A 25,522-nucleotide genomic window follows, 5' to 3' on the forward strand; every position below is an offset into this window, starting at 1 on the left:
TGAACCTGGGAGGCGGAGGTTGCAGTGAGCTGAGTTCACGCCACGGCACTCCAACCTGAATGACAGAGCAAGACTCTGTCTCAAGAAAAATAATGAACTAAATATAACTCTTATACCCTGTTTTGTTCTGCAAGAAAAGTTTATAAAATGTCTGTTAATTTTCCATAAAACCATACCCTTTCAACAAACTATTCCATTCTTAAGAGTTTACATTGAAATTAACATTCTTTGAAAGTAAATATAATTCCATCACCCTTTGCATCTCAGTTGGCATAGGTATTCTGGTTTACTTCTACCAGAGTGTAGTCCAAAACATCAACATCATTTTTTAGAAGGCCTCCTAAAAATGTGGAAGTAAATCACGTATATAACCATCAATTCAGATGTTCTTACGGCACATAATAAAATGATCTGCATTGCTTTGGATAGTTTTTAGTGATAAAATATAATACAATTACACTTGAAAATACAACATTCTTATAGAAAAAGTATTTTGAAAATATCACATACAGTAAGACCTATTAAAAGTAGTATCAAAACTAACCAAATTTTATACCATTTCTGTAAGATGAACATAACATTTTAATAATCCAAAATGCTTTTATGATTTTTAAATTTGCATCAAGTTATTGTAACACTCTTAATCTACTTCAATGTACTTTAACTTTTAGGTTAACTGCTTTAGGTTTTCTGAGAGTGCAGCGGTGTGATCATAGCTCACTGCAGCTTCAGCTTCTGGGGCTCAAACAATCTTCCCACCTCAGCTTTCCTAGTAGCTGAGACTACAGATGCACACCATCAAACTTGGCTAATTTTTAAATTTTTTGTACAGACATGGTTTCACTATATTGCCCAGGCTGTTCTCAAACTCTTGGGCTCAAGCCATCCTCCCACCTTGGCCTCCAAAAAGGTGGGATTACAGGTATGAACCACAGCCCTGCTTTAGGTCTTCTATTGTGATTTTACCTACAGCTTCTGAACATAAGCCTGAAAGATCCTGATGCAGTTACAGGATGCTTACCCTCAATCCCTTCCTCCTGCTAAGAAAAAAAAAAAAAAAAAATCACCCATACTGAGCTTTCTATCTGGAAGGAGGTCGGGAAGTGGATGGAAAGGACAGACCAAAATCCATTTAAAGTTTTCAGTTTTATTATCAATAATTTAAATAAGCATTCTAATTCTCCAAACCTACCCATACTCATAGGGACTTCCTCCATGGAACTCACTCATAGCAAACAGTGAAGTGACATTCAAAAGTTCTAATGTTCTTTAAGAGGTTCTTATAATACATAGTTAATACAAATTAAGATAGACTTTTATGATAATTATTGGGACATCAATAATATATACATTCCATGAAAGTACAAATTATATATATTCTTGGCTATTTAACTCGTGTTACATTCTTTGTGTAATCAATAATACAATTATTTACATGCCTTTTAATAAAATATTGAAGTCAAAAGAAGACAGAAAACCCTGTACTTTCACCTAAACACACATATACAACATGCATTCACAAATGACTAAGAAAACTAACAAACATATATGAACATCTCCCTGCTATTCTGATTAACTGGAAATGCTCTTGATATTACATGACCAGTTGATAAACGAGTATCATTTGCGACTAGTTCTAAAAATCCTAAAAGTGAAACCAAATACTCCATAAACTACATGCTAAAGCTACAATACCCTAAATTCTTTTTTTTTTTTTTTTTTAGTTCATAAAAATAGCCTAGTTCTCATTGAGTGGCTGTACCACATTCAGTGTGTAACCCTGTCCAAGTTATTTAACTCTTCTTCCTAATGAATTAAAAAAACAAAACCAAAAACTGATAACAGTTACCTACTTCAGAATTGTGAGGATGGGGTAATACAAGTAAAATATTATAACCATGTCTGATACTCAAAAATTTTAAGATCCTATTAAAGCTAGCTGACAAATTATTCAATAAACATTACTTGTAAAAATGTCAAAACTACTAAAAATCAGGAAGAACGTTTATATATTATTGTACTTATACGTATCTATGAACATTTTATACAAGTAAGCACATTTAGGAGTAGTGAAACATATGTGACAACTACTAATCAAAAAGTCAAAGTGCCTTTAAATGTTTTAAATGTTGAATGTAAAATAGTTAAAAAGAAAAAAAAGGAAGACATAACCAGTCTTAAAAGTCTAAATGGGTCCGGCGCGGTGGCTCATGCCTGTAATCCTAGCACTTTGAGAGGCTGAGGTGGGCAGATCACGAGATCAGGAGATTGAGACCATCCTGGCTAACATGGTGAAACCCCGTCTCCACTAAAAAATACAAAAAAATTAGCTGGGCGTGGTGGCGGGCACCTGTAGTCCCAGCTACTCGGGAGGCTGAGGCAGGAGAATGGCATAAACCTGGGAGGTGCAGCTTGCAGTGAGCTGAGATCATGCCACTGCACTCCAGCCTGGGTGACAGAGCAATCCGTCTCAAAAAAAAAAAAAAAAAGAGTCTAAATGATATTAGACAAGTGATTTATATTGCTCTTCACTGATATTTTTTAGTTCTAGGACATGCTTTACATACACATACAACCTTTACAGATGTAATAATAAACCTTCACGTATTTCGAAGCCACCTTGTATCATAAAATAATACTATTTGAGATGCTAGACCTCTTAAGATTTTTTGATGGTGGTATGATTTAACCCAAGAAGGGTCAAATTACATAATGACACCTTATTTGACATTATCAGACTTATTTTTAAAAAACACGCATCATTTCATTTATCACATAAACCAGTGGTTCTCAAACCTAGTCAAAAATCAAAATCACTCGGAGCACTTTTAAAAATGTAAATTCTCAAAACCTACTCTACATTTACTGAATCTTCAAGGATGGGAGTAGAGAATCCATTTCAAAGAACTCATCAAGTGATTTTGATATATCCCAAAGTTTAAAAACCAATGTTTTAAATTATATCACCTTAGATGCCTCTTCCTTCTAAGATTCAAATAATTTCATATTAATATCATTTTAAACTAGAATCATCGTAGTCATTATATAATTACAATAATTGAGACACTACAGTTCTATAATTTATAGGAGGAAAACTAAATGACCTATTTGGAAATAACAAATGGATGAAAGTAAATCCTGAATAAGTAAATTTTTCTGATTTCTAATTCAGTTCATTATTCTAAAACCATTTTCCTTTCTAATATATGTGAGAATAAAATTGAATTACTCTAAATATGGGTAAATCAATAGAAATACAGTTGACCCTTGAACAATACAGTTTGAACTGTGCACATCTACTTATATGCAGATTCTCTTCCACCTCTGCCACCTCTGACCAGCAAGACCAACCCCTCCTCTTCCTTCTCCTCCTCGGCCTACTGAAAGTGAATATCACAGTGATGAAGACTTTTATGATGATCCACTTCCATTTAAGAGGAAATATATTTTTTCTCCCTTATGATTTTCTTAATAACATTTTCTTTTCTCTAGCTTACTTTATTGTTATAATACAGTATATAATACATATAACACAAAAAATATGTGTTGATTTTTTATGTTATTGGTAAATCTTCTGGTCAGGAGTAGGCTGTTAGTAATTAGGTTCATGAGCAGTAAAAAGTTGTATTCGATTTTTCAACTGCATAAAAGTAGGCACCCCAACCCCTGGGCTGCTCATGGCCAGACATTTCAAATGCAGTTTTGCAAGCCACATTAGAAAAGGGCAGGCTGAAACAAAGAGTAAAAGGAAGTCTAGAATTCTAGACAATAAAAATTGACTGTGATCTCAATCTAATAAACAGAAACTGCATAATAAACTTGTGTAAGTTAGCCTCTTCCGAAAATAGGAAAAATAATACAAGTTAGGTGAACAAAAAAAGAAATTCAATTCAAATGAAGTCATTTGAGCATCTAAGTTCTTAGAAAGATTCCTTATTCTGTATAATGGACTTAATGATTAAAATGAAAGTACTTTCACTACCATAATATAAAACTGAGATTCATAGAACATTTTACCAAGATTTCCCTTACCTAAAGTATCCACTTCTGTAACTGATTTTGTTTCTAGATGAAGGTCAATATCCTTTGGAATGGTTAATGGCTTACTTTCAATGTGACCATTATATTTCCTATAAAAATCAGACAGGTGACACAAAAAACAAGTTACCTACACTGTTATCCAGGTGCTTGTTTCAAACTAATTACAAATGAAGTTTTAAATTTCACAGTGTAAAGGCAGAATTCCTAATATTTCATCAATAAGGATGTAAGGTACTCAAAGGTAGTTTTAAAAAGGGTACTATAAAATTTGAATGTAAATTATCATGTGAATATACAGATTACCAGGGAAATAATTACCTAAATTAGTTACTGCAACAAAACCTTTTTTTTCTAGCTTAGCATTTCACACCCATTTCTCCTACTCTCTTTTTTCTTTAAGCACAAGAGTAAATGCAAATGAAGACAAAGTGCACTTCTCCTTGAAGTGACGTGTATAAACACACACACATACATACATATAAACAGACCCGGAACCATATGCAAATCAGAGTTGAAGAATTATATTAAGATTTATGTGTATGAGAAGTTCAGAAACATGAAAGACTAACTTGCAATAGTTTTTACTAAAAATCACAGATGAAGGAAAACAAATTCTTCTGGTGTATCTGTATGATTTCCAAATTTAATTTTTAAAGACAAACATATAGAAAGTAATAAACTAAGGTTTCAATTTATTATTTTATGTATTTCTTTAGATACACAGTTGCCCAGGCTGGACTCAAAATTCCTGGGCTCAAACAATTTTCCTGCTTCAGCCTCTGAGTAGCTGGGACTACAGGTACACACCCCTATGGCCAGCTTCAACTAAGTTTTAATACTATTAATCTCAATACTGAAAAACAACTTTGCATTTATCCTTGAATAAAAAACTGGGAAGCCTCAGGAAAAAATAATTTCATGTCAATAAACCAAAAAATAATTCTTGTTACTAGGAATAAAACAGCAACGTTAATGTATCTTTTTGTAACTATAAGGCATGTTCAACCTATTAAAAATTACTCTAGAACATAATTATTCATTACAAGGCATTATAATAAGGATTCAGGCCAGGTGCAGTGGCTCACACCTGTAATTCAACACTTTGAGAGGCCAGGAAGATCGAGGCGGGAGGACTGCTTAATCTCAGGGAGACCAGCCTGGGTAACACTAGGAGACCCTGTGTCTACAAAGTTTTTTTTAAAAAAACTAGCTGGGCATGGTGTTGCATGCATCTGGTCCCAGCTACCTGGGAGGCTGAGGTGGGAAGATCATTTGAGCCTAGGAGGTTGAAGCCATGATGAGCCAGAATTCTGCCACTGCACTTTGGCCTGACTGACAGAGTGAGACTCTTTCTACATAACTAAATTTTATAAATGTTGAACATGGTAGCTATAAATAGGTGGAAGTGGAATAGTTAAAAAGAAACAGAAACTAAAAACTAACCTGGATTCAAATCCTGGTTACCAGTACGTAACCTTACTAGTTATGTGAACTTGGGCAACTCATTTAACATCTCTGATCAATAGCTTCTCATTAATAAAGAGTAAATTAAATTATTAGCTAACACTCTTGGTTTTTTTTTTGTGGATTAAGTAGAACTGTGTATAAAAGTGCTCTGGAAACTATAATGTTAGGAAGGACTATTTTATTAAAGAACTTAACTACTGGACTAAAAAGAAGGAAGGTTTACTATTAATATTCCAATGAGCTTCCAGGTATATTTGTAATGATAAGTGAAAAAGGATGGTAGTAAGATTAAAAAAGACAGTCTTTTCAAATTTCCAATTTCATGCCAAATAATCATTAATGTTTAATTATTTTTTAGCTTCTATAAATGTATTAGGCTAGGTTAGCATTTTTATGATATACATGAGAAACATGGTTATAATTTGTTGTCAATCAATCATGATTTCAGAGTCACAGGGGACCTAAGACGTCCTCTTGGATCCCCAGTTGAGAAAACTACGGTCCATTCAGAGAGGTAATTAATATGCACTCTCCCTAAGAATTCTATTTAAATAGAGATGTAAAATTTTAAAGTTGGAAGGATTATTCAAAACATTGTTTTGTTTACTCTTTCCATCTCACAGATGAGGCTACTATGGTCTGTTCTGTGAGGTTTATTAGTAGGCAGTTCTCTTCATAAACTTTAAACATGAAAAGAACATTCAAGAGCTGATGGCACCTACATAGTTATATTGTCCATCCCTTTTAATTTTAAAATGAGGAAACTGAGGCCAAGAGCAGGTTAATTTCCCCAATGTCATAATACACAGTAGCAGCAAAAACTGGAAAATAACCCAAACCAACTGACATCTTTGATGAATTGTAGGATAAAGATACGGGTTATAAGTCTCTCCCCAATCAACCCCAACTACATTTTCTTTAGTATGATGGCTATATTGTTTTCATGATTTAAACAAAGAATAAAGTTAACCATTCTTGAGTAAAATAATCACTATTTTGTATGTATATATTACTACAGATTAGATTTTCATGGGTTTTGATCTCAAATTTATCAACTACTTACAACATAATTGGTATGTTTCTTTACTCAAAGCATAAAATATATTTATATAAATTGTGTTAAATATTTAACACTTTACAAGCTCAGTATAACTTACCTATCTTTTTTGCTTTTCCCTTTTTGCTGTTTCCCTGCAAGAATTCTTAATTCTTCTTCTGTAGGATGTTGATACCACCTCAAACTAAGCAAAAAAAGAATCCTTTTAAATAAAGCGCTTAAAATCACCAGAATTATTCTTTACCCTATATTTATTAAGTTTCATATTTGTGAAGACACTGTCGAGAAATATCAGGTGAAAACTGTAATCTGAAACAAATACTAGCTCTTAAACTTTAAAAGGGTTTAGATAAACATCCAGCAGACACTTACCAACCACTTACTAGATGCCAGGTCCAGCAATGCCATTTGTATTTATATTTCTTACAAATGACAATGTATTAATACATATTAAGATTATACAAGCTTATTATTAAAAGTAAATGAAGTGAAGTCTGTAGCCAAGTGGGCAGGAGCACATTAATTCTCTACTAATCCCTCATTTGAAGGAACTGAGAATTATCTTAAAAAGAGAGTTGTTTGAATGAACTCTCATGTTTACAGGTAGTCTTTCCTTTCTTTTGCTTTTTTAATTTAGTTCGAGAATTCTCAAACTTTACGTGTAGAATAATTAGAGAAAATCATTGTACTACAAAACACTTTACTTTTAGCTATATCTAACCTTCCTCAGGTAAGGATCCAACAACTGGTTGTATTCCTCTCTACCACAGTCAAAATACTTTAATCTGAAGTGAATACTCAAGATCCAAACTAAACAGTTATTCCCTCCCAAGCACCAAGTGGCTCATCCTGAATTTCATGGCTTGCCTAGTCGTACCAACTATCTACCAATCACTTAAATTTGATATTTATATCTTATTTTCAATGTGCCCTCTCCACATGTTATTATTAATTCTGTTCCTCATCTCTTAAAATTCTAAACTCTGCCCTACTGCAGAGACCTTACTTCAGTGTATCTTCCTCTGAACATCTGACTACTGCAAAATTCTCTCACTGGTATCCTCCCTGCCTTCCTGTGGACACATTACTCATCAAATCCATCTGAGCTTACCTCTAGTTATTGTTTTCTTGTTTTTTCACCTTATAGAAAGGTGGACCACCTTTACTTATTTTCCATAATACAAATCTTATCAAGACCCATGTCTGTTTAAATCACTTCCAAGGCTCCTCACAGAGAAAAGCAATGAATAAGGCAGCTAGGCAAAAACTTTGACAAAGGCCCTATTATAGAGGAAGAAATCCATCTAGTATGCTAGACGCCCCAATTCTTCAATTACAAAAATCTAGAATTTTTAAATTTGAAATTTCCCAATTGCTGTTATCCACCCCCCCCCAAATAGAGATAGGGACTCACTTGGTTGCCCAGAGGAGTCGCAAACTCCTTGCTTCAAAGGATCCTCCCTCCTCAGCTTTCCAAAATGCTGGGATTACAAACATTAGTCATGGCACACGGTCTCTTTGATTTGCTGTTTTAAGAACACTGCAGGCCAGGCGTGGTGGCTCATACTGGTAATTCCAGAACTTTAGAAGGCTGCAGGATTGTCTGAAGCCAGGAGTTTGAGACCAACCTGGGCAACACAGTGAGACCCTACTTCTATAAAACATTTAAAAATTAGCCAGGCCTGGTGGCATGCACCTGTGGTCGGGGGAGAGGATGAGGTAGGAGGACTGCTTGAGCCTGAGAGGTCAAGGCTGCAATGAGCCATCATTGTGCCCCCGCCCTCCACTCTGGGCAACAAAGTAAGACCCTATCTCAAACAAAAACAAAAACAAAAAAACACACAAAAAACCCAACAACTGTAGAATTGGCAATCTGAGTACTGACTGAATATTTGATGATATTAAAAAATTATTATTAAAAAAGTTTAGGTACGATGAGATTGTGGTAATTTTAAAAAACTCATTATTTTTGATACATACACTGAAATGTAAAGTGGGGTAAGTACAGATGAAACAAGTTTGGCCACCAGCTATTAACTGTGATGAGTACACAGGAATTCATCATTGTATCTACTCCTTGCATACTTGAAATTTTCCATTAAAACATATATTACAAGGCCCACATCTGTATGGGAGTCATGCATTATCTCTTGCGTCTACAGCCTTTCATGATCTGACCGATGCCTACTTTTCCAGGTTCACCTTCAACCATTTTCATTTGAAGGTGACACTTTCTGGCTTGACGAAGTGACATTTTCTTCCTCACAAATTCTTTCATCCCTTGGTGCTTTCTGCATATATTCTTCTCTCCTTGTAAACACCTATTTCCCTACTTGGCAAACTCTTAATTTATCTCTTAGTGTTTACAAGCAGTCTTCTTGTGGTATAATAAAAAAAATACATCTGCTCTTTGTCCCCAGTTCTTGACACAGAGTTTTAAAAGTCCTTAGAAACACAAGAGTGGTAGAAGTATCTCTGTTATGCTAATGAGGTAGGTCAAGGCGGGCCCCAGATAGCTGCAGGATGGAGCTGATTATCAGAAACACCAAGCACAAGATTAGAGGGTCAGGACTTTCAGGAACTTGACCTCCAGGCATGGGTCCTGAAAATTGAGTTGGATCATTGAAATCAATTCTGTATCAATGACTTAATATTGTACCTATATAATGAAACTCAAAAAAACTCTGGACATCAAAGCTCAGAGGAACTTCCTGTTGGTTAACACATTGATATGCCCAGAGGGTGACATCCTCAGACTCCAGAGGGAAAGAAAGGGCATGGAAACTCTGCTCTTTCCCAGACCTAACCCTATGTGCTTCCTTTAAATAAAACTGTAATAATAGATAAAGCAGTTTCCTAAGTTCTATGAATCATTCTAGCAGATTACTGGACCTGAGGGGATCATGGGAATCCTCAGATTTGTAACCTATTAATAAGTCAGAAGTGCAGGAGGCCTGGGTACCCTGAAAACTTGAAGCTGGTATCTGAAGTAGGGGCAGTCTTATGGAGAACTTGGCCTTTAACCTGTGGGATTTGTACTAACTCCAGGTAATTACTGTCAGAATACAAGCGTAGCATATCCAGGTGGTTTCAGATAAGTTGGATTAAAATTAAAATGGAAAGTTACCCTAAGTGAAAGATTCTTGGATAAAAGATTTTATGGCTTTCTTGCTTTTTGTATACTTCAAAGCTAGTAGTTATTGGCATATAGTAAGTGCTCAAAAAGGATAACTGAACCAAAATGAATTCAGTTCTTTGCTTAATGAATTTAAGATAAAAAATATATATATCCCAATCTAAAAGTCCCTAAATTACAATAAACAGGTAAGGAGGCACTTCCTGAATTTATACTGAAGTCCAGAATTTTAACTTACAGAATTGATTCTCATTATTCGTGGTAGTTATGTTTTATAAAGTCACCACAAACACTGAACCATTGCTCCTAGGGCAAATACAGGGTTAGGTTCCTGTGAGCTTCCAGTCATAACATTTTCATAAACTGATCAATACCCAAGCTTGTTTTATGTGTGTTTCTGTTTAAATATATCTTATTTAATATATATCATTGATTCGCTAACATTGAATTCACAGCCAAAAGCATAATTCATCCCTGAGCAAAGCTTATCTAATACTAGTAATCATTAAGTATAGCATTTTTTTTTAGTTCTGTGCGTCATTCCAGCAATTTTTTTCCATAAGGCAGCCTTCTTGTGCTTAGGAATACTAGACACTACCACCAGCACTATGCTTGGGGGTCATTTTAAACAGCAAGATCACCAATGAAAAGCAAAATTGTAAAAAAAATGTGAACCCTAAACAGATCATAAAAAAGAGATTTGTTTACAGTATGACAGCCAAAACAATAAGGCAGACTGTTGCCTTGTTAGACCTCAACCAGGAGCATGCACGTACAGACCACTCAAATTTTTCATCACCGTCTATGTCCATGAATGACCACAAAAACACTGATTTTGGAATTACAAATACATTTTAGCAAGTAGGCAAATCCCAAAACAAAATCCACAAATAATGAGGATGAGTGCATAACATTTAGAAGAACACTTATAAGAAATAACTCATATAAAAGAACATGATCCAGAATAACTCATGTATAAAGATTAAAATCAGTTGTTCAGCTCTGAGAAATAGTAATTAGTGAAATAACTCTCAGCATAGGAAAAATTAGGTTTTATTTAGAGCCCTATAGTAATGAAATATTTTAAGACACATTCTCTACCTTTTTTTTTTTTTTTGAGACAGAGTCTCGCTCTGTTGTCCATGCTGGAGTACAGTGGCGCGATCTTGGCTCACTGCAAGCTCCGCCTTCCAGGTTCATGCCATTCTCCTGCCTCAGCCTTCCGAGTGGCTGGGACTGCAGGCGCCCACCACCACGCCCGGCTAATGTTTTGTATTTTTAGTAGAGATGGGGTTTCACCATATTAGCCAGGATGGTCTCAATCTCCTGACCTCGTGATCTGCCCACCTTGGCCTCCCAAAGTGCTGGGATTACAGGTGTGAGCCACCGCGCCCAGCCTTAAGACACATTTTCTTTTTAAATATACTCATGCTTGTTAAATCTTATTTTGTAAACTTATTTCTCTAAAATGGCTTAGATTTATTACATTTCCTATGGGATAACTCAGGGTTATCGTTATTAGTGAGAATTATTGTTCAAAGTTGGAATCTAAGGATGCGTGATACTTTTAGGGTCACTTCTAGTCTGTAACTCACCTACCCATTCATTCATTTATCAGTCACTTAGGGAGAATTTTCTGTATTCAGATACTCTGCTAGGCAGAGGAGATATAATCACAACCAAATAAAGCCAAAGCCCTTGCCTTTTTGATGGTTATATTCCAGTTGGGGGGTAAAATTTAATCAATTAAATAGTGAAAAATAAATTTTAATCCCACATGAAAGAATGAAACAAGTGGTGAAAATGTGAGAGACAGCCTTAGATATTAGGTGAGGACGAACTTCTCTGAGACATTTAACCAGCAACCTTAAGAATGAGAAAACAGAGGAAGAGCATTCCAGGCAGAGAACACCAAGTCCAAAAGCACAGAGACATGAAAGAACATAAGACACTGCAGTAACTAAAAGCCAATGAGGCAAGAGCTTCAAGGAGAAACATAAGAGGTGGCTGAAGAGGTAAGACGGGAACAGATCATGCAAAGGCTAATAGGTCATAGTATGGACTTTAGATTTTACGCTAAATAATGGTCTCAAAGCAATGTAGATAAATAATTCGATTCACATTTTAAGATCCCTTTCATTGTTCTGTTAATTAGAAGGAGACAAGGGCAGTGAATCAACAGGTCTTGCTGATGGACTAAAGGTAGAGAGTGAACAAAAGTAAGTAATAAAGGATAATATCTACATTTCTGATTTGAAGATGATGGTACATTTTCTGATATGGAAGAGATCAGGAAGAAATCACGAACTTAAAAATGCTGAGTTTTAAGTACCCATGAGACATCAAGTAAAAATGACAAGAGGGCAACTGCATATTAGAATCTGTAGTTCAGAGATAATTTGAGGTGATTATATAATTGTGATATCTAAATCCATAGGGATTAATAAAACCAACTAAAAAGGAACTAAAAGATAGTGTAACACTAGTTACTGAGAAAGTGAAAAAGTAAAGTTTATGTAGACAACATATGAACAAATTTGGCTACAAAGGGAAATAAAGCAATGGCCAAAGACCAAGAAATGGATATGGAGGGGCTTCGTTTTTTAAGGAGGAGAGAGGTAGAGCTGTGACTTCTTTATTTGTTGTTGTTACTTTAAATGGGAGAATTTTTTTTAAAAAAAGTGTGTGTGGTAACAGGAATAATCCAACTGAAATGGAGCAGGTGATAAAATATATTTTACAAATTTAAAGATAAAGAAGACGGGCTGCACATTTAACCAGAGTTGTGGTTTGGTAGTATACAGATGAGAGTGATGGGCTCTGGTTTCAAGAGCTTAGGGTGAGGCTGAGGTAGGGATGCTTAAGTTTTCGAGAGAAAGGATTTAGGTTGAAAACGTTGTCTGAGAAGTACAGCATACAAACTCTGTCAGGCAGTATAAAGCAGCCATCTAAGGTCTGTGATCATAGATTCCAAGTAAAATCCAGAAGTACAGTTTCACAATTTTCTTTAGCAGTCAGTGCTGCATATACAGTTTGATTCCATATGCTATGGTTCCCAGCTACTACACTTTGTATTCTGGTCTCAATTTCCAGTCTTTTCCTTTGCTATTAGGTGGTATGTCTATCTCAGTAAAATGACTGCCTGCTTGCAACTGCTGCACTATGCGTGCCTTTCTAATACGGGCTTGGAAGACAGATACAGATATAAAAGTCATTAGAATGCAGCAAGTCAATGGTCACAAAAATACAATTAGAGAAAAATGCTTTATGATAATATGTTAAACAAAGAACATGATGTAAAATTAGACATAAAATATATCACAAGCATGAGGGGAAAATATGAACAGAAACAATTAGAAATACAAAAAAATTTACAAAGTGACTGTCTTTGAATGACGGGAATATAGTTCATTGCCTTTTAATTTTACTTATCAATTTACTATATTTTTCCACATTATAGATATGTACTGTTTTTGAAACGGGAAAAATATATATTTCTTAGAAAATAGAGAGTAAGTATTAACAGAGTCTCACTTAAAAACTCAGTTGGGTGTGGTGGCTCACACCTGTAATCCCAGCACTTTGGGAGGCTAAGGCAGGAGGATTGCTTGAGCCTAGGATCTGAAACCAGCCTGGGCAACACAGCAAGATCCTGTCTCTAAAATAAATAAATCTCTCATATTTAAGTTAAATATACAACTTTTCAGTACATAGCTTTTCCCTTGGCTACTTGGTGGCTTTTTTCACTTATGCTCAGATTATCTGCAGTGACTCTGATAATAAAGTCAATCTGATATTGTACTCTACTAAATAATTAAAATAATTTTTCAATGATCATTCTTACATAAACCTCTAATGTAAAACATTATCAGACTACAACTCATACTAAAACAGTTCAACACCACTGAAAAAATATGTAGCAGAAAATAATGTCCTGACCTAGACTTTATTTTTAAAATTTAAGTAGCATTTATAGTGTTTTAGAAATTTGAAAAAATAAAACTTTTAGAAATTTAAAATAGAAACCTAAATGTGAGCAAACACAGAAAAGCATAGTTTTAATAGTGCAAGCTAAATAAGCTTTAATACATAATCATATAAAACTCTATTTCATGATATACAACATAGGTCACTGCTGAATGTTTATGGTCCCCACCCCCCCAAATTTTTGTGTTGAAATCTAACCCCCAATTTGATATTTGGAGGTGGGAACTTTCAGGAGTTACTAGTTCATGAGAGTGGAGCCCTCATTAATAGGATTACTGCCCTTTTAAAAAGAGGTCAGAGAACTAGCTTGTTCTCTTTCCACCAGGTGATGATACAAGAAGCAGTCTGCAACCTGAGACAGGGTCCTTATCAGAACCTGACCATACTAGCATGCTGACCTCAGACTTCCAGCCTCCAGAACTGAGAAATACATTTCTGCTGTTGATAAGCCACCCAGTCTATGGTACTTTGTAATAGCAGCCCTAACCTACTAAAACAGTCACTAATGACAGTTTTAGTCTCCCTTCTAAATCTCTATAATTTTGACCAGTGGCGGGGAGGCTTAAGCGAAAACAAATACCACTTAAAAGCTAGACAATCTTTCAGCATAAGTAGCTAAAATACTATTTGTTATACACATTATATACACTTGTTGGAAATTTTGATAGAATATCATGAACATTCTGGAACTGGAAGTTGGAAAAGCTAAGGCGAGGAGAGCAAGGACTCAGGCATTCCATAAGGGTGCTAGCTGAAGGTTTAAACCTTTCCCTTAGGTCATAGGTCCCACCTACTGTGCATTTGAATAGTAGGTTTCTCTCACCAAAGGGAACTTGCAGATTACTGGATCAGGCAACATGCAATAAAGAACAGGCACAAAGAATTAGAGCAATTGAGCAATTGAATATGAAGGTGATGTAACACCCTCTGTAATCGATATGGGATGAGACAAAAATCAGAATAAATCTGACCATAATATATTTTCAGTGAGGGACATATGAAGGGAAACAGCAGACCAAAGTAGTTTTAGGAAGATAAAGGGGTAGAGAAAAATGCATGAGGTTTGAACTAAGCAATTAGAAAAAATAGAAAGCAGGTTCAGCAAGGAAGCTATCACAGAGAAAAAGCAGTATCCTACTCCTCATGCAAAACCCACTATTCAAATGTACAAAGAATATAACCTAACACTTACCTCTCCAAGAAAAGAGGGGCCAAGCAAACTTCAAAACAAAAAGGAACTTTTATTACAATACAAAGTAGCAAATACTCTCGCTACAAATCAGTGGTATGTGGGACATGATAAGAACGTCTTTAACTGATATGACCAACTGTTAGAACAAGTGTTCCTTATATGAGGGAAAGCAGTTCACAACAGAGAAGCAACTTCTTAGGATTTTTATTCCCTTTTAGGAAGGAAAGAGAAAGAGATAGTGTGAGGGCATTAGGTTCTTAAACTCTACTTAATACTTAGCATGCTTTTGGTAATCAAATGCTGATGTGTCTTTTAATTTACTTTAAATAAAAGCTGATTATGTTGTCGTGAAGAATCCATAAGAATATAGCAAGTGAAGTGCATACTACTTATAACCTGAAGGATATATTCTAAAAGACAAAGTATGGCTCGAAAAACAAAATAGAAAAGGAAAATAATTTAAATAAATTACCCTGTAAACTGCCAACAAAAGTCACAGTGATTGTAAAAAAGTTGTATTTGTCTCCCTGACCAAATTTAAAACTCTGTTCAAGTATGACAGCTCCAGGACAAGATGTGGAACTGATGAGCAGTCATAAATCACATAAATACTAGACTGTGAATCAGACTTTCAGTTTCATTTATCAGTGTGTGAAACTGAGTAAATCATTTAAAACTTGTTTTGTCGTTTGTAAAAATGGAGATAATATCACCTATGGCAGAAAGCAACTAGGTACTCACCAATCTTGTTTTTTATATCATAAGTATTATTTCCCAGCCTCCCCAGCACTTTGGCCAGAACTAGTCACAGGGCCCCAACCTATGCAATGTGGGCAAAAATGATGTATCTACTTCTAAGTTTGACACTTTAGAATATCCTGAAAGATCCACAGCTTACTCTCTCTTCACTCACCAACTGGCACAGCAATCTAGCAGGGGACTCTAAGGTAGCAGGGGGAACAGAGGAGCCATAAGGGAAGAAGGACAGCTCAGAGGATAGCTGAGCCCTTGAGTCATCATTTTGTGAAGGACCTACCTGGAGAGCTGCCCAATCCCTTTCTGATTCCCCATTTGACCCTGCTTCGTGTCTGAAGAAACTGAGAAACTTTCATTAATTTTATAACACTGAGATTTTGGAAGCTGCAACATATCACCACATCTCCCTAGCTCAATGAACAGATCTAAATGAAACAAAACATTTAAAAATTGTATCAGTATAAAGAAGTTTTAAACAATTATAAGGATAATATTAACGGAGTTAAACCAGACTAAAGACTATACACAGTTTCTTTAAAAAAAAAAAAGTTTAAAAGAACAGTCTAAAAAAATACTAATAGCAATATGTGTTATTTAACAAGAGCTAGAAAATAAGTCAATTTTTTAATATTAAAAATCAACAAACTGCTAATTTGTAAGTAAAAGCTGCTTATTCCATCAAGTATAATTGCTTATTTCATCAAGGAAAATGGCTTACTCATTAAGTCAACATACAACTGTCCCCAGGTATCTGAGGGAAATTGAGGGTAGGTGGGGGACCATCCAATACCCACAACACCCCTTCCAGGATACCAAAATCCAAAGATGCTAAAACTCCTTATATAATGAAAGTTTTTATTTGCATATAAACTATATATTCTCCTTTATACATTAAATAATATCTAGGTTTCTTATAATACCTAATACAACGTAGACGCTATATAAATAGTTTTTATAGTGTTTTTTTAAACTTAAATTTGTATTTTTTTTCTGAATATTTTTGATCCACGATTGGCCGGTCAATGAGAGACAGGGACAGATTATTTGACACCAAAAGAGAAGCCATAACTAAAAAAAAAGAACATTTATTTACAATTTAGGATACCAATGGAATACATGAATATTAACATGATATATACAGAAACAAATTTCTTCTGTCATACTCATGATTAATCTCTGTTATCTACACATCTATTTACTTGAATAGTTCTTTTAAATAGTTCTATTCAATATAATCACTCCAAAGCCAGCCTATTCGATATAGTCACTCCGAAGCCATCCTACACTACTCATCGTTGTAAAAAAAAAAAAAATCATGATCCTCTCCTTAAATTCCTTTAATTCCTTTAAGCATTTATGGACCCTAAAGAATGCTCTCAGATTTATCAACCCAACTGCATCATATGATTTAAAATGCAAACTGTCATTTCTGATCAGTAATATTTTTACATAGGCAATTCAATTTATAATTTTAGGTTTTTTTCTGTTAAAACAGAATCATTATATATTACAAAAGGCTCATAAAACAATAATTATGCCAAAAGGATAAAATCAATAATTTTATTCAATTGAGATAAATGACAACATGACCTCAAAATTTCAGGATTTAACATTAAAAAAGGTAAATAATCTTAAAAAAAAAAAATTGAGAGGAAATGAAACTACCTGTAGCAGAAAAGTAACCATTACTAGACTGTCTCGATATCCTTAGACCCTGATATGGCATTAAAGGCAGCATTAATTAACATAAAAGTTAATCTATTTACAAAAGCAAGTCAAGATCACAAAGAAAACCAATTTCGTGTTGCTTTTTAAAGGCTGAGCTTACCCTCAAATTATCTATGTATACTTATGAAACATTCTTATCAGAGAAAGATTTTAAATATAAATCTTCCAATATTAATAAAGATAATCAGGTTTTTGATCTCTCAGGCTTTAGTTTTCACTAGTGAGAATAAATTTTATAGAAATAGATGGAAAGTAGAATATGTAACAAGATGAAAATGTACGTACACTAAAATGGGACAAAATTGTCAAGGTCTTTACAGACAAAGGAGATATAGAAGTGACATTACATCATAAACATAGTTTAGAAACACACAATTCTCAGGAGAAAATAAGCTACCTTAATGTACGTTATGTAGTTTCCTGAGACCCTTTTTACTTCAAATTAATGATAATTTGCCCAGCTGATGTTTATCTTTTCCTGGTCTTCGAAAAAGGTTTAGATAAGTGAAATCAGTAAACAAGATAGCACAGGCATATTAAGCCTACACGGTTAAAAAAAAATAGTTAAAGATTATTGATTTTCACTTATTTTACACTTCACCAAAACTTTAGTCATTATTTATTTTTCTCCTAAAAATGTGCATTTGTGAACCGCTCTCACACATTCATTATACATACACACACCTGTGTATCACATTGTTCCAAACAAATTTTAAAGCAGTCTGAATATTTTTCAATATTAAACATCAATATGGAAAAAGTAGAAAGCATAAAGAAGAATATAAATAATTTAAAACAGAAAATAAATTCTGTGAAGGAAATTTAAGCTTTGTAAATGGGAAGACCCTGAATGAAAAGTGTATTTGTCATGTAGAACATAAAATCATTACTAGGACAGGTATCCATTTTTTTCTAACTTTAATAGGCCTAACCAAAAGAAAATGGACATACAAAGCAGTAACAAAATTTGGTTATTTAACTGAAATGAATAATTGAAGTAAATAGTCACGGTACCAAATTTATCACTTACCTTTCACAATTACACAGGATTTTGGCATGTTTTTCTGTGTGCAGACTTTCTTTGATTTTGCCCCACTGTATCTATATCTATAGTTTTTAAATCTAATTTTTTGGGGGGTGGGAGGTACATGTTTCAGCAAGTCTACTTAGCTCCTTTGTGGAAGGAGTAGGGATTGTGAGCTTATAGTGTAGTAGACAAAATTAAAATCCCACAACACAACTTCATCCCCTTCCTTGCTAAATTAAACAGTTTAAAATTCTTTGCAGTAAAACTGAGACCTCCTAACATCTGTATTATAATAAATTCTGGACTGAGTCACCAATAGAATATATGCTTTCAATATTTTCTTCGAACAATGGTAAAAATATTTAAGCACTTGGATTTACAATTTCTCACCCCCTTGTTGACCAAATTTTTTTTAAGGTAATTAGAAAAATATGTGGCGTTTTCAGTGCCCACAGACAGAGAAAAAAAAAAGGCAGCGGTGAGAGGACTGAATTCTTGTCCACGACCCTATTACCTTTGTGCTAAACAGATAAACTAAAAATATCTCAAACTAAGAGTAATAAGAAAGCTAGAGCGAGACAATCCCAGAACTTTGGGAAGCTGAGGTGTGAGGATCGCTTGAGGCCAGGAGTTGAAGAATAGCGTGGGCAACATAGCAAGGTCTTGTCTCCACAGAAAAAAATAATAATAATTTTTTAAGAGAAACAAGAAAGCTAGATTTTTCTTCTGACTTCCCTTTGTTATACTTTTAGAAACAGTAACTAGGAAGTTAATCAGTTTGGTAAACTAGAGATTGAAAGTGCCAGGTGAAATCAGCCTATCCTTGCCTTACCTGCCATTACAGAGTAGCCATCGAGCAAGAGAATAGTGAGGTATAATCTTCTGCATGACACTGGCCATCACCATGGTAACAACAGCTGTATACCTGTCTCTTATACACATCTAGATGTGTATAAGAGACAGAGAGAATAGTGAGGTATAATCTTCTGCATGACACTGGCCATCACCATGGTAACAACCAGCTGTATACCTATCACACCCTGTGTAAAAAAAACAAACAATTTTAATAATGAGTGAATTTGGATTTGGGAACATTGCTGGAAAACTTTCTGTACATTTTGAAAATTACATTTTAAGAAAAATGAGTTTACTATTAAAATACATTACTCTCAGCCCTCCATATCTGCAGGCTCCACAACTGCAGATCAAAAATATGCAGGAAAAAATACAGTAAAAAATAATACAATTAAGAATATATTACAAATTTTAAAAATAGAGTATAACTATTAACATAGCATTTACATTGTATTAGGTATTATAAGTAATCTAGAGATGATTTCAAGTATAGAGGAGGAAGTGCATAGGTTATATGCAAATACTATGTCATTTTATATAAGGGACTTGAGCATCCTCAGATTTTGGTATGGGGTGGTCCTGGGACAAATTCCCTGTGGATACTGAGGGACAACTGTTAAATTCTGGCAATTAGGTATTCAAGATCACATAGTTTAATATAAACTTAAAATGAATTAGCATACACATCTATAATCTATTCTCAAGAAATGTTCTGCATAAATTAAGGATATCAAAATGAAGTGGAAAGTGATTTCTTCATCCTTCTCCAATTTACTCAACACACTAAAAACATTAGCTTGACAAGCTTTAAAAGTAATATGCCTGTTTTTAATCCTAGGTGGTAGTGATCATAAACCATTAACTGTACTAAATGTGATGGCAGAACTGGCCTGAAAGTCACTAATAAAGAAAACTGAACTCATGCTGTTACCACCCACTTCCAGTGAATGAGTCTTAATGTCCAACAATTTATCTTAGTTTACTCTCATCAATCCCTCCCATATTCTCCATGATGGCTAATTTGAACCTTCTTTCCTCTCCTCACCCCTCCAACTCCCTTCAAACGTCTAACTCTCCACTCGGTAGAGGACATCTACTTTACAGGAAAAACAGATACAATCAAATGAGAACTCTCTCACTTCCCACCAATAAGCTCACAAAGTCACTTGTATCTACATCTGTCTTTTCTTATACCCCAGAAATAATAGAGCATCTTCTATAGAAAGCAAATCTCTGTATCTATGCTTTAGAGCCCACTCTCTTTGATTTTCAGGAACTTCTGCCATTGAATAGTCTTCCTCTATTTTCTTTAATCACTTTTCTATTTTGAATCCTTCCTATCAGCATTGTGTAACACCTGTAAGTCTCTTTCATTTTTTTCTAAAGAATAACAATAATTTCCCCCTGTTTGACAGCCTTCTCTCAACCTCATATTCACAGCCACTTTTCAAGACTTGTTCTCACTGTTTCCATTTTCTCCTATCTCCCACACAGTATCCATCTGACTTCTACTTCAGCATATTCCACTGAAACATATACCATAAAGGAAGATCACTCCATCTTGACAAATTATTTTTCCTCAACTTAAATCTCAGTAGTATACTTCATGGTACACCACGTTCCTTGCTTTATTACTACACTGATGATCAATCCTTTACCCTCCCCTTTGCTGGCTCCTCCTCTAGCCAAGCACTCCAAAAACAAAGTTGAATTCCTACCTCAAACCTAATATACCAAAAAAGCACTTAAAAATGTTAAAAAATTTAAGAAGAAAAAACAGTATGGCCTATTGGTTTAAGAAAATGGATTCTGAACCCAAACTGCCTCAGTTATAAGCTAGTCTCCATCACCTATTAGCTATATGACTTTGGACATGTTATTTAATTAAACATTCTGCAAGTCTAGTTCCCCTTCTATAAAATGGAGTTAGAAATTCCATCTACTTCATCAAGCTGTGGTTAGAAACTGTGCCCGGTACAGAGTTATGTTAGTACTATTTGTTTTTATTGTCATTGTTATTATCACTACTAGAAGACAAAATTTTTCTTACGATGTCAAGAATAAAGACTTTCAAAAAGAGACAGCAGTCTCCTAAATGATAAAGAAGACCAAAACAAGTTGAAAAAATAAAATAAAATTTCTACATGAAGAAACTATAATATAAACAATGCAAAAACATTAACTGGGGAAAAGTATAACTCATCACAAAGAGATAAATTTACTTATTGGATATTATAGAGATTATAAATTATAGTCAAAGATCAATTGCCTAATTTAAAAAAGAAAAAAATATGTCCAGACAGTTCTCAAAAAAGAAATTAAAAATGGTTCTTAAACAGGACCATTTTATTTATTTATTTAACTTTTATTTTAGGTTCAGGGGTATATGTGCAGGTTTGTTATACAGGTAAATTGCATGTCACAGTGGTTTGGGGTACAAATTATTTCATCACCTAGGTAATGAGCATAGTAGCTGATAGGTAGTTTTTCAATCATCACCCTCCTCCTATCCTCCATCCTCAAGTAGGCCCTAGTGTATGTTGTTCCCTTCTTTGTGTTAATGTAAACTCAGTGTTTAGCTCTCACTTATAAACGAGAATATGTAGTATTTGGTTTTCTGTTTTTGCATAAGTTTGCTCAGGATAAAGGCCTCAAACTCCATCCATGTTGCTTCAATGGACATGATCCCATTCTTTTAAAGGTTGCATAGTATTCGATGGTATATATGTATTTAACACCACATTTTCTTTATCTAGTCTACCACTGACGTGCATTAGGTTGATTTCATGTCTTCGCTATTGTGAAGTGCTGCAATGAACATACGCATGCATGTGTGTTTACAGTAGAATGATTTACAGTCCTTTGAATGTATATCCAAAAATGGGATTGCTGGGTCAAATGGTAATCTGTTTTCAGTTATTTGAGAAGTCGCCAAACTGCTTTGCACAATGGCTGAACTAAATTACATTTCCACCAGCAGTGTATAAGTGATTCCTTATCTCCATAACCTCACCAGCATCTGTGATATTTTGACTTTTTATTAACAGCCCTTCTGACTGGTGTGAGAGACACTGTCTCACTGTGGTTTTGATTTACATTTCTCTAATGATTAGTGATGTTGAGCATTTTTTTTCATATGCTTGTTGGCCACATAAATGTCTTCGTTTGAAAAGTGTCGCTTGCCCACTTTTTCTGAAAAATGTCTGTTCATGTCCTTTGCCCACTTTTTGAATGGGTTGTCTGGTTTTTGCTTGCAAATTTGTTTAAGTGCCTTATACATTCGGAATATTACACCTTTGCCAGATCCACAGTTTGCAAATATTTTCTCCCATTCTGCAGGTTGTCTGTTTACTCTGTTGATAGTTTCTTTTACTGCGCAGAAGCTCTTTAAAAGAGTATAATTAGGTCCCATCTGCCAATTTTTGTTATTGTTGTAATTGTTTTTGGCATATTTGTCAGGAAGTCTTTCCCAGGTCCTGTGTCCAGGATAGTATTTCTTAGGTTATCTTCCAGGGTTTTTATTGGTTTTTTATTTTAGGTTTAAGTTTTTAATCCATTTTAAGTTGATTTTTGTACATGGTATAAGGAAGGGGTCCAGCTTTAATCTTCTGTATACGGCTTGCAGTTATCCCAGCATGATTCACTGAACAGGACATCTTTCCCCATTGCTTGTTTCTATTGATTTTGTCAAACATCACATGGTTGTAGGTGTGGGGCATTATTTCTGAGTTCCCTATGCTGCTCCATTGGTCTATGTGTCTGTTTTTGTACCACTACCATGACGTTTTGATTACTATAGTCTTGTGGTATAATGTGAAGTCGAAGCTTTGTTTTTTTGTTTACTTAGGACTGACTTGGCTATTTGAGCTTTTTTGGTTCCATACGAGCTTTTCTGGTTTCATATGAATTAAAATAGTTTTTTCTAATTCTGTGAAGAATGTCACTGGTAGTTTTGATAGGAATAGCATTGAATCTGTACACTGCTTTGGGTAGTATGGCCATTTGGACAATATTAATTCTTTCTATCCATGAGCATGGAATGCTTTTCCATTTGTTGACGTTATCTCTGATTTCTTTGAGCAGTATTTTGTAATTCCGGTTACACAGGTCTTTCACTTCCTTAGTTAGCTGTAATCCTAGGTATTTTACTCTTTTTGTGGCTATTGTGAGTCACATTGCATTCTTGACCTGGCTGTCAACTTGGTGTTGATGTATACGAATGCTACTGATTTTTATACATTGATTTTGTGTCCTGAAGCTTTCCTCAAGTTGTGTGTCAGATTAAGGAGCTTTTGGGCACAGACTATGGGGTTTTCTAGATATAGAATCATGTCATCTGCAAACAGGGATAAAAAGAACAAAACTAGAGGTATCATGTTACCCAACTGTTTTTAAAATGTCTACCAAACCTGACTCAACTATGGTTTTATTTGTGGATATTTTAATGTCTTAAACTCTATCAACTAGGTTAAAGTTCAGTTCATTTTTCTACTGACCTAACATCAAAGGCTGCATTTTTCACCCTTTTCTTTAACATTTCCCATCATTTGAATTTACTATCCTATTTTCTGTGTAGTTTGTGATAGAAGTTCTACAATCTTCATACAATGAATGTCATTACAAAGAACTCTTTCGGGCAGAACAAGACCAAGAAATACATTAGTAAGTATGCCAGAAGGTTGGTCTATTTGAGATTATAGACTTAAAAGCTAGAGACCATTTTGTAGTCATGGAAAGTTTTGTGGACAAAGTGAATATCAGCCTAGCTTTGAAAGAAGTGACAGCATTACATAGAATCTTCAAGGTAATAATTCAGTAAAATCTCTCACAAACATATATAATAATTTATTAAGAGTATGTGATTTCTGCTCCTTAACAGCAAAAATTATGTCTCAGTCACAACTACAAGTCACAGCTGTTAAATGGTATTTCAGAAAGACTGACCTAGAAGATACATATGAGGCAGTGTATAAACTGGGGAAGAGGGCATCTTGCCCAACTCTCCCCTTCCTCCAAATCACCAAACATGATGAGATACTGCTGACAGATCTACCTTTAAAGATGTAAATTATATTAAGGCAAAAACAAACAAGCAAAAATCAGTGAGCTGGATTGACTAGAATTAGGAAATACCAACTAGCTTTCTGTAATAATCCAGACAAAAAATGATGAAACTTTAAATTACAGTGGTATCTTTGGTACCCAGAAGAGAAATACACTTTAGAGACATTGTTGAAGAATTCAGAGACTGATCAAACATAAAAGCAAAGAAGAAATTAAAGAGACTGACCCTAAGAAAGGCAAACATCACACTATTGTTGGTACATTCTCAGTGTTAATGTTTGACTAAAATAATGTTCAATACAAAAATGTAACCTCACTCTCTTTACTATGCCATTTCTGTCTTCTTAAATGAGGCTGAAAATAATTTCCCAAAACGTCACCTGAATACTGTGCTAAAAAAAAATCTTATTATATTCTTCTATATAAGTCAACAGATCTATCCTACAATGTATCTGCTCGTAGGTGACTAAATATGTGCTACTGAAAAAAAAAAAATAGTAACTTTTATTCCAATACAGGAATCTACGCAAGCTTTTGGAGACAGAATTTTTAAATTATGTGGAAAACCGTTCACCACAGTTGCTCCATTTCATTTACATTTAAAAACGAATCCTCAGAATATACTTTCAAAATAGCAATCATTTTAGAGAATTACATGTATTATCAATTTAATATATTATTAATGTTGAACTTAAAATCAACTTTTAAGATATTACTATGCAATTGACAATTACAGTGTACATGCCAGGGATTAATGTATTAATGTATAAAGTACTCAGTTCATTAACTAAGAAACACAATCATTTAAAATTCAAAAACAAACCATTCCAATAACCTGTCTTCACCAACCAATTTAGTGTCACTGTGTAAGTTTATACAAAAGCAGAACTTTGAAATGTTCAAAAATCAAATATCCTGAATATTCTTCATAATTTTTAATTAAAGGGGAATGCTTAAATAAATTTATCCATAAACATAAATTTCACAATAGAAAACTGGTCAAATGAGCAGAGATGCAATGAAAATACCAAGTTTATCATGGCTGAGGTCTCAAACACACAACCATATGGGTCATTGATTCAAGTAGCCTTAATGGTTTTTAACACTTCAAAACAATAACTGACCAAAGAGATGGTTTCTGTCTGGATTCAATGCCTCTAGGCACTGATTTTCTTGATAACTGGAACTGGGGAAAGCCATTTAAAAAACAGC

The 25,522-nt window shown here is 34.5% G+C and overlaps 1 protein-coding gene across 1 annotated transcript in view; it reads right to left on the bottom strand.

Moving 5' to 3' along the window:
* Nucleotides 1–25,522, bottom strand: part of TMEM161B (transmembrane protein 161B) — a 74,944-nt gene that overhangs the window by 27,878 nt on the left and 21,544 nt on the right. The window contains exons 2-5 of the mRNA XM_011978004.1: nt 19,411–19,431; nt 19,224–19,308; nt 6,666–6,749; nt 4,033–4,130 (exon numbers count right to left, since the gene is read on the bottom strand). Coding sequence (XP_011833394.1) covers nt 4,033–4,130; nt 6,666–6,749; nt 19,224–19,297 — 256 coding nt within the window. The 5' untranslated portion in view covers nt 19,298–19,308; nt 19,411–19,431. The remainder of the gene's footprint in view (nt 1–4,032; nt 4,131–6,665; nt 6,750–19,223; nt 19,309–19,410; nt 19,432–25,522) is intronic.

Source organism: Mandrillus leucophaeus, unplaced genomic scaffold, assembly GCF_000951045.1.
Source record: "Mandrillus leucophaeus isolate KB7577 unplaced genomic scaffold, Mleu.le_1.0 Scaffold187, whole genome shotgun sequence".
Classification (NCBI taxonomy): domain Eukaryota; kingdom Metazoa; phylum Chordata; class Mammalia; order Primates; family Cercopithecidae; genus Mandrillus; species Mandrillus leucophaeus.